The following is a 13,042-nucleotide window of genomic DNA, read 5'->3' as shown; positions in this document are numbered from 1 at the left end:
GTTCCGTATTATGTGTTGCATTTCTTATTTGACTGTCATTTATTTACTTATCTATTGCAGCATTCCTATAATTGTTTCATTGGTTTACTGACTTTATACTACTTGGTTTAGAAAATTGCCGCATTTATAGATTACATTGTGCCTATTCAGGATTTCTTATTCTCAGCCTTTATCTATGTTTATTAATCACTGGGTCGGAGTACTCACATTACTCGTTGCACCTTGCGTGCAGATCCAGGTGCATCCGAGGCTGAGTGAGGACTTCTCTGTTGAGCAGCATATTCGCGGGAGCATCAAGGTAGCTGCAATGGCATCCACAGCCCTGATCTCTCCCTCCTATCCTTTTATTTTTTATTCCGTATTCTCTAGACTGCTATGCATTAGGTTGATAAACCTGTATTAGAGGCTCAGACTTGTGACACCGGATCTTTATGGGCTAGGTAGTAGGTTTTATTTGATATTCCGCATGTTAAACTCTTATTTCAGGCTTAACGTATTATGAATTGGGTTAATTATCTATGTTAATTGGAAATGAATTGTATAAGGAACTGCGTTAAGGATGTTGTTTGGTGGGGCTTGCCTAGCATTGTGTTGGGCGCCATCACGACCGGGGTTGGGGTCGTGACTACTCGCTAGATATCATTAGTGCTATGTAAAATAGGAAAAGAGAATTACTTCAGAACTAAATTATCACTACTAGTAATAACTTAGTACTTCTGTATGGGTTGAAAATCCGGTCCTGCTAGGTGGACCGACTAGGATATGATAGGGGCATTTGCATCTATACCCGTTTTTTGGGTCACGTTTTAACTTGTGTCTTCTTTGCAAAAAAAAATTGCAAGCGTACCCACTTTTTCGCGTAACTTCAGCATACGGGACTGAAGTAGCAAAGGCAATCACGCAAAACTTCAGCATTCTAGTAGACGGGACTGAAGTAGCTAGTGTGCTGAACCAAGTGTGCTGAAGTTTGTGTTTGTAATTGCTGTACTTAAGCATAGTAGCTGAAGTTTTGTTGCTGAAGTTTTTGTTTGTAATTGCTGAAATTTTTGTTTTTGTAACTGGCGAACTTCAGCTCTAGAGCTGAATTTTTTATTTTTTAACTGGCGAACTTCAGCTCTAGAGCTGAAGTTTTTTGTTTTTGTAACTGGCGAACTTCATCTCTAGAGCTGAAGTTTTTGTTTTGTAACTGGCAAACTTCAGCTCTAGAGCTGAAGTTTTTATTTTTGTAACTGGCGTACTTCAGCTCTAGAGCTGAAGTTTTTATTTTGTAACTGACGAAATTCAGCTCTAGAGCTGAAGTTTTTTTTTTTGTAACTGGCGAACTTCAGCTCTAGAGCTGAAGTTTTTGTTTTTGTAACTGGTGAACTTCAGCTCTAGAGCTGAAGTTTTTTTTTTGTAACTGGCGAACTTCAACTCTAGAGCTGAAGTTTTTGTTTTTGTAACTGGCGAACTTCAGCTCTAGACCGAGCAACCACATTCTGTTTCTTGCTCTTCCAAGATACCAAATTTCCTCCTACTAAGACATAATATCCAGAAGTAGAACGTCTATCAGAAGGTGATCCTGCCCAATCAGCATCTAAGTATCCAACAATCTGCTCATGGCCTCGATCCTCAAAAAATAAACCTTTGCCTGGAGCTGATTTTATATACCGAAGAATGCGAACAACTGCATCCCAATGACTATCACACGGAGAATCCATAAACTGACTCACAACACTCACAGGAAAGGAAATGTCAGGTGACTGTAAGGTAATTTAATTTACCAACCAACCGCCTATATCTTGCAGGATCGCTAAGAGGCTCCCCCTGTCCTGGCAGAAGTTTAGAATTCGGATCCATCCGAGTGTCAACAGGTCTACAACCTGTCATTCCTGTCTTCTCAAGAATATCTAAGGCATACTTTCATTGTGAGATCAAAATACCTGAGCTAGACTGAGCAACCTCAACACCCTGAAAATACTTTAGTTTGCCCAAATCCTTAGTTTGAAAGTGTTGAAAGAGATGTTGCTTCAATTTAGTAATACCATCCTGGTCATTTCCGGTAATAACAATGTCGTCAACATAGACCACCAGATAAATACAAAGACTCGAAGCAGAATGCCGATAGAATACAGAGTGATCAGCTTCACTCCGAGTCATGCCAAATTCCTGGATAACTGTGCTGAACTTACCAAACCAGGCTCGAGGAGACTGCTTTAGACCACAAAGTGACCGGCGCAAGTGACATACAAGGCCACGAGACTCCCCCCGAGCAACAAACCCAGGTGGTTGCTCCATATAAACTTCATCCCCAAGGTCACCGTGTAAAAAAGCATTCTTAATGTCCAGTTGATAGAGGGGCCAATGGCGAACAACAACCACGGATAGTAAAAGGCGGACTGATGCTATTTTATCCACGGGAGAGAAGGTATTACTGTAATCGAGCCCAAATATATGAGTATATCCCTTGGCAACAAGACGAGCCTTAAGACGATCAACCTTACCATCCGGGCCAACCTTGACTGCATACACCCAACGACAACCAACAGTAGATTTACCTGAAGTAAGAGGGACGAGCTCCCAAGTACCACTCGTATGTAAAGCAGACATCTCGTCAATCATAGCCTGTCGCCATCCTGGACGAGACAATGCTTCACCTGTAGACTTAGGGATGGAAACAGAGGACAAAGAAGATAGAAAAGCATAATAGGGTGATGACAAACAATGATAATTTAAACCGACATAATGCGGATTAGGATTAAGGGTGGTCCGTATACCTTTCCAAAGTGCAATCGGTGTACTAAGAAGAGACAAGTCCGCAGTAGGAGCAGGGTCAGGTGCAGGACGTGAATCAGCTGGGCCTGATGCTGGGTGCGGACGATGATGATATGTCAAGAGTGGTGTTCCTGTGGCAGGGAGTCTAGGAGGATCTACACTAGACTCCCCAACGGTTGGAATGGGTAAGACTTCTGTGGCGGAAGGTAAAGGAGGAGCTATAGCAGACTCCTTAAAGTTCGGTATAGGTAAGACCTCAGATATATCAAGGTGGTCAGAATGGTCAGAAGAGGTAAAGAAAGGTTTAGACTCAAAAAAATGTGACGTCAGAGGACATATAGTACCTACAAAGATCAGGTGAGTAACAACGATATCCCTTCTGAACACGAGAATAACCAAGGAAGACACACTTGAGAGCACGAGGAGCTAACTTATCTTTCCCAGGGGCTAAGTTATGAATGAAACAAGTGCTCCCAAAAACACGAGGGAGAACAGAGTATAAGGGTGACTCGGGAAACAATACTGCATACAGAATCTGATTCTGGATGGAAGATGAAGGCATCCGATTAACCAAATAACAATCTGTGAGAACTGCATCACCCCAAAAACACAACGGAACATGAGATTCAATGAGAAGTGTGCGAGCAGTCTCAATGATGTGCCTATTCTTTCTCTCTGCAACCCCATTTTGCTGAGGGGTATACGGACAAGAGGTCTGATGAATAATTCCTTGAGAAGTCATAAACTGCTGAAATTGAGAGGATAAATATTCTAAGGCATTATCACTGTGAAAAGTGCGAATGGAAACACCAAATTGATTTTTAATTTCAGCACAAAATTCTGGAATATAGAAAACAACTCAGAACGATCTTTCATTAAGAAAATCCAAGTACATCTTGAATGATCATCAATGAAACTAACAAAATAACGAAATCCCAAGGTTGAACTGACTCTACTAGGACCCCATATATCAGAATGAACTAAAGAAAAAACAGACTCTGCATGACTCTCAATACTACGAGGAAAGGAGGGTCGGGTATGTTTCCCGAGCTGACATGACTCACACTCTAATGTAGATAAACTAGATAAACCAGGCACCATCTTATGAAGCTTGGATAAGATTGGATGTCCTAAACGTCTGTGAATTAGGTCCGGAGGATCTGTAACTAGACATGCCTTGGAGGAATTGAGTGAGTTAAGGTAGTAAAGGCCTTCTGATTCAAGTCATGTTCCAATCGTCTGTCCCGTACGGCGGTCCTGCATAATAAAAGAATCATCAATAAAATATATACCACAATGGAGGGCACGAGTCAAACGACTAACAGATGCAAGATTAAAAGGACAGTCAGTGACATAAAGAACGGAATCTAGAGTGACAGAGGGTAGGGGATTCGCTTGTCCAACACCTTTTGCTTTAGTTTGAGACCCATTGGCTAAAGTAACAGTGGGAAGAGACTGTGAATACGCAATATTTGACAAAAGTGATTTATTACCAGAGATATGATCAGAAGCGGCTGAGTCCACAACCCATTGTCTAAGAGTACTAGACTGGGAAACACAAGCAAATGAATTACCAGCAACAGAAGTATCAGTCTGAGCAGCAGAGGCTACTTGTGGAGATGTCTGCTTACTTGCTCGATATTGAAGGAACTCATTATACTACCTTCAGATAAGGAAAATCCCTGGTTACCTGTAGTCTCGATCTGAGCAACATAAGCATTTTTGGGTGGGCGACCATGCAAAGAATAGCACACGTCACGACTGTGTCCAAGTTTATGACAATAAGAGCACTTGGGTCTAGATCTTCCAAAATGACCTCCTCCTCATCTATTCTCCATAGTATGAGATGCCTGATTGTCCACTGTCTGGGATGCGAGAACAGATGAGTCAAGTGTCTGTGATGAGATCACTGGGTGACTTGGTGCTGCAGCAAGGCGAAGTAATCGAGAGATAATTCATCAACCGTGGGGATAGTCGGACTTGCCAAAATCTGATCGCGTACTGAGTCAAGATCATTAGGAAGTCCAGCAAGAGTAAGAATTAGAAACATCTTTTGTCGCTGCATTTGCTGCTTTTCAATACTAGCAGAAACTGGCATCAACTTCTCAAATTCCTCCATGACTGCCTGTACTTGTCCCAAGTAAGTAGACATATCTAATTCATGTTTTTTTAAATTTGTCATCCGCGATATCACATCATAGAAACGAGATATGTCATCAGTGTATAAAGTGCGAGCCTTTTCCCAAACCAAATAACATGTCTGGAATGGACGAAACAAGGGCATCAACTTGGAATCAATAGATCGCCACACAATACTGCATAATTGAGCATCGATCTTCTCCCAAAATGCTTTGGCCTTTGCATCTCCTTCACTAGACTTCGTGATTAGATGATCTTGAACACCTTGACCTTTACACCACAACTCGACAGACGAAGCCCAAGCTAAGTAGTTTGAACTTCCCATTAAAGGTTTTGAGGTAATCATAACACCGGAACTGCTAGAACCCTGGTTTTTAGACCCGAAGGCATCGACTCCCAAAGACATCGTTGGATTGAAGTGAGGTCTATAAAGTTATCACCAAATAAAATAAAGAATCAACTGAAAACTCACTGAAACAGATGAAGGAAACACTGTTTTTGCCGGAAAATTACTGTAGCTGCCGGAAAAAATCAGTATAGTCGTCGGAAAAACTCAATGTGGTTAGAATCAAACGAAAATAGTATGGGTGGGGTCGGAATTGGTACACGACCCAATTGTTCTGAAGAAAGTTTTTCAAAAAATGGCCAGAGGGTTCTGCACGCACCGGCACGTGAGCTCACGCGCGTGAGCTTCTGGTGGCGCGTGGCGGCGCATGGGGCTTCTATTGCCGGAGATTTTTCTGGGGTTTGGTCTCCGGACAGTGGCGACTCTTGTGGTAGTGTTGGATTTTGCACAACACTGACAGAGACAACGCAAGCGCAAGCAGCCTTGAAAAAGTCGCCGGAAAAAGGCTTCCGGTGACTAATTTCTCTTCCCGGAATCGCTGAAATTTGTGCACAGCGATAAATCTCTCACAATTGCTCTGATACCATGTGAGAATGCACGGGAGAAAATATGATTGATATTATTCTCATATGTTAAACATGATACAATGAGCCCTATATATATACATAACATGTCCTACTCCTAATACATATGGGATTAGGGTTACATAACTATTCTAACAGTTTCGTAACTGGCGAACTTCAGCTCTAGAGCTGAAGTTTTATTTTTGTAACTGTCAAACTTCAGCTCTAGAGCTGAAGTTTTTGCTATTTATTACTATGAATCCACAATAATCTTCAAAGTGGGAATCACATCGTATGACAATCCACGACGATTTTCAAAGTGTGAATTCACATCGTACAGCAATCTAAGTCCTTGTGAAATCAAACAGCTAGTATTCTTGCCAAATTACTTGTCGCGTTTGAGTCTTTAGTACTTACAATTAAAAGGAATTCTGAGTAATAGTAAGAAATATTTATTTAAAAGAGATAGCTGAAGAATAAACTTCGTCAAGAATATCTCCACAGCCCATGTCAATTACTGGAATATTTTCACAATCAGCGACTTCAAAAAAGAGTGGCCTATCGGATTGAGGGCGAATATAACTTTGAGGAGGAGAAAGAGGAGGAGAAAGGGGGCTGAAGTTGTTTAAAAGTGGGTACAAGTTAAAACTTTTAAAAAAATGGGTATAGGTTAAATGGGAGCGACCAAATAGGGCTCCCCACTCTACGATGTCGCAATTGGAGGCCCTGGTTGGGGGTTACCGGAATCTCAAGAAAATGGTACCGTCTTGGAATGATCAAAACCATTTGACCGGTTGGGCAATGGCACCGGGCTCAACAGGTCATTTTCGTTGGTCCTGATCACCAGGTGCTAGCTGGAGGGCATTCTCATCAACCCTCTGACACCGGTCATCATCGAGCTATGTGCCAAGCCTGAGACGCCTTTTCAATAGTCCTTTTTGCACTGTCCAGTAGTCTTGTCACAAAAAAGTCACATTTTATCTTGTATAGTTAACTTTTCCAAGAATCTAAAGAACACATTATCATCCCTCTAAGAGTCCGTTTGGACTGGCCTAAAAAAGGGTCACTTTTCAACAGAAAAATACTCCCTCCGGTCCACAATAAGTGATTGATTTGGCTTGGACACACCCATTAAAGATATATTAAATTCTAGACAAAAATAGTTACTGTGACTATACTAACCTTAATTAAATGTTGCAGCATAATTTAATGTGAGGAGTAAAAGACTTTTTAGGAATACGTACATAAGGGTAATGTTGAAAAAACAAATTGAATTTTTTCTTGATTATATAATGGACACTTATTTTGGACCAAAAAAAAAAAGCAAATTGGTCACTTATTATGTATCGGAGGGAGTAACCTTTAAGCCGGAAAAAAAAAAAGTTGGGGTTGCCCAACTTATTGCTTTTGGTTTGTTTTAAACAGTTTTTGACTTATCTTAAGAACTTTTTAACTTTGCCAAATACTGAAAAAAAACTATAAAAAAAAAAGCTTTTTGACCAGCTTAAAAGCCAATCCAAACACCCTCTAAGGTATCATCTCGAAGACAACTTTGTTTTTTGTTTTTAACTAGAAGACAACTTGTAACACATTTCTCTCTCGAACAATACTCGCAAGAAATACTAAGCTCACCATTGTACTTTCTTTAACACTTGCCTCGTTATTCATTACTGTAACTTTTGTTTTACTTTCGTACACATTATACTGTTCGCACTATAAAATAAAGGGTTTGGATCTATCACGATTTACTTGCCTTCAACCCCTCCTCTTTATCAAATACTCCCTCTCTTTCAATTTAGATGATATATTTTTCTTATTAGTCCGTTCCCGAAAGAATGATACATTTCTTCAATTGAAAATAATTTAACGTTAAACTCTTCATTTTGCCCTTAATGAGAATGATCTAGAAACACGTGTTTTAGTCATAGTTTGCACTCTAATAACTGCATTTTACTTGTGGTATGGTGATTTGCGCTTATTACGTGTTTTATGCCTTGCATGAAATGATTTCGAGCTATTAAGATAATTTGGAGGTAAATTGAACAAGTTGGACTTTGAAGTCTGAGTAAACTCCGAGAAATTAAGTCGGGATCATGTTCGGGGGTCGAGGACTGATTTTTACACTGGGCGCGGTGCCCTACCTTGCGCCCCGTTCGGTCCCATGCCTACATGGTATAAATACATCAAAAACACGGTTTTGAGAGGACTTTTGACCTACAAAAGATTGGAAGAGCATTGTAGACTCAAAGCACAAGGATTCATTATTCTTTTCTCAACTCAACACCCAAGTTTGGATTGAATTCATGTTTTATTATTCTTCAACTTTATTTGTGATGAATTTCTCCATGATTACGGAGTAGTTTATCTTAGGGTTTTGACGAATATGGTGTTTTGATTGATATTTGTGGATTTTAACTCTAGTTCTTTGCATGAATTCGCTTATGGAGCTTTGAATTGATTGCAACTTTGTTCACCAATTTATTTAATCGAAAGACGAATATTTGGTGATTATCTTTGCATTACTTTGGTTGGTTTAATTCAATGAGTCTTTTAAGTAATCGAAAGAGCTTGTTGAAATATTGATTAAATCAAGTTAGGAGAATATTTGGGAGACGTTTTCCTAAAGACTGATCCATTAACGCATGCTTCCATATTTTCGTAGTGCTTTATATTAGTTCACCTCGTAGAGTTAAGATTTAATCAAGAGAGGAGTTTTCGCTACATATTTAAATTAATCATCGAGTGAATTCGTGAGAATCATTAGAACATTAGAGCGAATTGAACTAGAGTTAGATCCCGAATAGCCATCTTGCACCTATCCTGTCATGACCCTTATCTTCCCATTGATTATTTTGGTGTTGCTCAACTCTTGTCTATTTGTTATCAATTGTTAATTGCTTTAGATTTCATAGTTAATTTTAGTTATTAATCATCCCAACCAAAGTGTTAATCATCCCGAATAGCGTTGAACTTTAAATTACTTGAACATTGTTTAAATCCGATCCATGTGGAGATGATAACTTAACTAACTATCTTTGGCTAGCGACCATCAATTTCGTGTTGTGTTCTGCGCTTGTCAGAGAAGCTTTTATAGCCACACAAATATCATGGTTCCATAAGGCTTTTACCCCTTAAGTTTTTAAGACCACAAGCTTCAAAAGTCTTCCTTTTTTTTCTTAAACTTCATGCCGAGTCAAACTACCTCATCTAAATTTAAACGAAGAAAGTAATTGTTAAAGTGGATAACTATTTTTCCCGGTAAACAACTTCATACCCTCCTTTGAAAAAAAGGGAAAACACGTGCTAAAAATATTAGGAGAACTCTTGAATAACATAAAACTTGAAGGACTTGATTGCAAAGTCTCCTCCTTTATATAGTGGAAGTGGACTAGTCTTTTTTCCTTGTCTGATTTTGTTTTTGCTTAAGAGTGCAGAGCAGTCCAAATTTAAATTGTCCTCTTCCTCCTATCTTTCAGAAAAAAGCTCAAAAGCAATAGTACACACCTACTGTTTCACCTTTCTTCAGTAAATCAGAGCAAAATCAGAGAGAAATGAGTTTCTTGTCATCTTCCTCTGATTAAATAAACACCCCCCATAATTTTACTTTTTTGTACATTTTAGTCCTATTTCAATAACTTTGTGTATTACTATTATAGTCACACCAGAAGGAACAAGAAAAGGGAGAGTTTATTTCCAAGATTTCAATATCAATGTCTTCTGAATTATTTGTATTTGACAACTCTTTCTTTTCTGACCCTTTTTCTCCATCTTTTATTGATACTAATAATATCTTCCAAAATAATATCCAAGATAACAACTTTACTATAATTCAAGAAACCCCAATTGATGATACAACTTCTTTTGATCAAATTTCCTCAGTTCTTCTCTCATCTTCACCTCCAAGTCATCAACTTGAAAATCTTTCAATTTGTCAAACAATTCCATTAAATGGATTTGGTGATTTTTCTGTTAAATCAGAGGAATTTCAAGTTCAGTTTGAGTCTGATTTTATTGGTTCTGGTTCTAGTTCTAGTATCAGCAACCCTTTAATGGTACCTCAAAGTTGTGCTGAAAATGCTGTCAAGTTGATGCAGAGGAGTTTTAGCAGCCATTCTTTTGATAATAAACCAAGTTTCTCCATTTTTACACCTCAGTTTGATAGTTTAATTGAGTCCTCAAATTATCACACCCCTACACTTAGCTCCCCTGAAAATAGCTTTTCTTCTGGTCAAATGAGAAGGGTTTGCAGCACTGGTGATTTGCAAGTTAGTCCTCTATCTAAATTCTCATTTTTTTAGTAATCTTTTACTTCCACTATTGCAGTTTTTTTTCTTTATAAAAACAAAAAAAAAAAAGACATGTCTAAATGTTTGAAAACATTTTACAGTAACTTTTAACTTTTCATTTTACTTTTAAATAATATATAGGGGTAGAATAAGGTTTAACCTCATGAGTTTTGGATTTTAGAATGACGACTCTAATAACATCCTCACATAAAGTCATTCACTATAAAAGCCATTTTTTTTTTTAACCGATTTTATATTATGTTATAAGTAATATAGTATGTTTTTTATAACATCACTTCACTATAGCAGCCAAAAAATACTGGAACAAACGACGTTGTTATAGAGATGTTTGACTGTATTTAATGAATTCTAAATATCAAACATACTATTTGAGCAAAATCTATTGGGTTCGGCTGAAACCTTAGCTCAACTTGTATCTCTGCCGCTTAAAATATAGGCATAAAAATATCATGATATGTATATGACTAGTCTAAGTTTTTAGGAAAAATAACACTGTATAGCCACTGTAAAAATAATAGTCGGAAAAATGTATAATATATAAATTATACAAATTTTATATAATTTTTTGACTACTAGTTATAAATAGTTTTTTGCACGGACTAAAAGTAATAATATCTTAAGTTTTTAAGGGACTTTTGGAGGTCGATTGTTCTTTTTATTCAAAATTCACGTTCAGTCAAACACTATCATATAAACGAAATGAGTACGTTTTTTTTTTTTCAAATTAACAAGAAAATGAAAATTTCTTGATTATTTACCGTTTCTTATTTTGTGGTTTAATAGAAGATGAAGACAAGTCAAACAAGGAACACTTTATCTTCAAGTCCATTATCAGGAGAAAGAACATTTATAGAGGAAGCAGCAAATATCAAAGTGGGGCGTTATAGTGCTGAAGAAAGAAAAGAAAGGATTCATAGGTACAGAGCAAAGAGAACACAAAGAAATTTTAACAAGACTATTAAGGTAATTAATTAACTTAAATATTTCTCCAAATTCTTTTAGGATTAATTATTTGACTGGATATTAATTAATGGTACAACAACAGTATGCATGTAGGAAAACACTAGCCGACAACCGTCCAAGAATACGTGGCAGATTTGCACGTAATGATGAAGCTTGTGGAGAGATTCCCAAAACTACAATGTTTAATAGATTTGAAGATGAAGATGATCTTTGGGTAATTAATATTCTCTCCCTCACCTTTTCTTAATGAATAAAAACACAACCCCACTTTCAAATTTTTATTTTATCAACCAAAAAAGCTTTATTCTTAAATTTGAGCTTTTTAATTGTATTATTATTGGCAAATTTAATAACGAGTTTGCAAGTTGAATCATCCACTATAAAAACAAAAATTTTCTCGAAATCGATTTTTATATTATGTTATAATATATGTTCTCTACAATAGCACTTCACTATAGCAGCAAAAAAACATCGAAACAAACAAGACTATTGTAGAGAGGTTTGACTGTATATACTATATTTTTGCTGAAAAACAACTATATATAGAGTTGAATATACGTTTCAAGACTGGTCTCTCAACACTCAACTCATCAGTACTCGCAACGTTTAAATTTTGAATCCATTATTGTGCATTATTGATGTATTGATTAATTAGTAAAATTGAGCCCTTAATCTTATAATTGTCCTTTTTATTTTACTTTGTGGTTGTAGATTGAGGGAGTTCATGAAGAGGAAGAAGATCAAGGCTCAACAGGGAGATCATTACCATTCTATCATAGCTTTGGTTCAATGACACAATATAATCAACAATATTCAAGCCACTAAATTGGGTCATTAAAGTTAATTAATGACAGTGCAATAATTAAGGATAATATTAGCCTCTAGGAGCAAAAGAAGAGGCAGATTGTAGCTTGGTTTAATGAATAATTTAGGTGCACTACTTGTAGTTGTTACAATTAAATGTCTATGGAGGGAGTAGACTAGCAAGGAAAAATTGTTTTTCTCTCTTTTTTGTATTTTAATTTTATTTAGAAACTTAGTTAAGAGGCCATGTGCAACTCATTCCTCTCTTTTATTAAATATAGATTACTATCCATTGATCTGTAAATAATATCGCTGTTTCATTTGTGTCTAATAATAGTATTGACTATTGAGTACTATGAGATGATTATGACTTTGCTTGTGCAAATTTAATATGTTAATTATGCATGTTCCGAAATACTAATCGTTTTAGGAGAATCCAAAATATTTAGAATACGTGCAATATGCATGGAACGCCTATTCAAATTAAACCATGCATATTACGAAAACTAACCAAAAGAAAAAAAGAATTTTCTTCTAGTTTAATTTTCGTATAGTAACAATGTAAAATAATTTTTAAATTACGCTAATAGTGTACAAATTATTTATATTATCAGCTTATATAAGTTCGATCCATTTTGGAAAAATTCTTCTTTTTCTTCTTATTGTGGAAACGGAGGGAAGGCAAAGGTCCGTAGGAAGACAACTATCAGTATTAGCTGACTGGTGACGAGGATTATATAGTTTGAGAGCTGGATCGAGGTTTAAAGCGTGAGTATGACGGAATGTGCCCTATCCCACGAAGGAGAGGAACCTTAAATGTAAGGAACTTAGGTCAAAACTGCGCTCTTTTAGCCGGTTTAGTATAGTAGCCTTCATTCATGATACTCTGCTAGGATCAGCAATACTTCAGTAGGCCCTAGGTACTGATGTGGGTTAAAGTTTTAACCAATGCAATATACTATCCATAAACATTGTACTGCCATAATATAATAAGGCAAGAAAGCGGAAAGTTTCAAAAGAATAAAATGGAAAAAGTTTCTAATATTTGAAGTTGATCCTTTTATACGTAATAATTCATGTCTTGTAACTAAATATTATTAATGGAAGTGTTTGACATGTTGATTACTTTTGAATGCAGCTAATCAAACCAGGAGAGAATGAACTTA

The 13,042-nt window shown here is 37.0% G+C and overlaps 1 protein-coding gene across 1 annotated transcript; it reads left to right on the top strand.

The window, feature by feature from the left end:
• Positions 1-9,219: 9,219 nt before the first annotated feature.
• LOC109244520 (zinc finger protein CONSTANS-like) lies at positions 9,220-12,210 on the top strand. Its single transcript, XM_019411622.1, has 4 exons — positions 9,220-10,067; positions 10,893-11,072; positions 11,155-11,286; positions 11,784-12,210. Exons 1-4 carry the CDS (start codon positions 9,513-9,515, stop codon positions 11,895-11,897), a joined length of 981 nt encoding a protein of 326 aa, XP_019267167.1. The 5' UTR covers positions 9,220-9,512; the 3' UTR covers positions 11,898-12,210.
• The last annotated feature ends 832 nt before the right edge of the window (positions 12,211-13,042 follow it).

This window comes from Nicotiana attenuata, unplaced genomic scaffold, assembly GCF_001879085.1.
Source record: "Nicotiana attenuata strain UT unplaced genomic scaffold, NIATTr2, whole genome shotgun sequence".
NCBI lineage: Eukaryota > Viridiplantae > Streptophyta > Magnoliopsida > Solanales > Solanaceae > Nicotiana > Nicotiana attenuata.
This window is presented reverse-complemented; position numbering and strand designations above follow the sequence as displayed.

Coding starts and splice junctions, on each gene's coding strand:
- LOC109244520 (XM_019411622.1), top strand. CDS start 9,513: ATGTCTTCTGAATTATTTGTATTTGACAACTCTTTCTTTTCTGACCCT. Junction 10,068..10,892: donor GCAGCACTGGTGATTTGCAA/GTTAGTCCTCTA, acceptor GTGGTTTAATAG/AAGATGAAGACAAGTCAAAC. Junction 11,287..11,783: donor AAGATGAAGATGATCTTTGG/GTAATTAATATT, acceptor TTGTGGTTGTAG/ATTGAGGGAGTTCATGAAGA.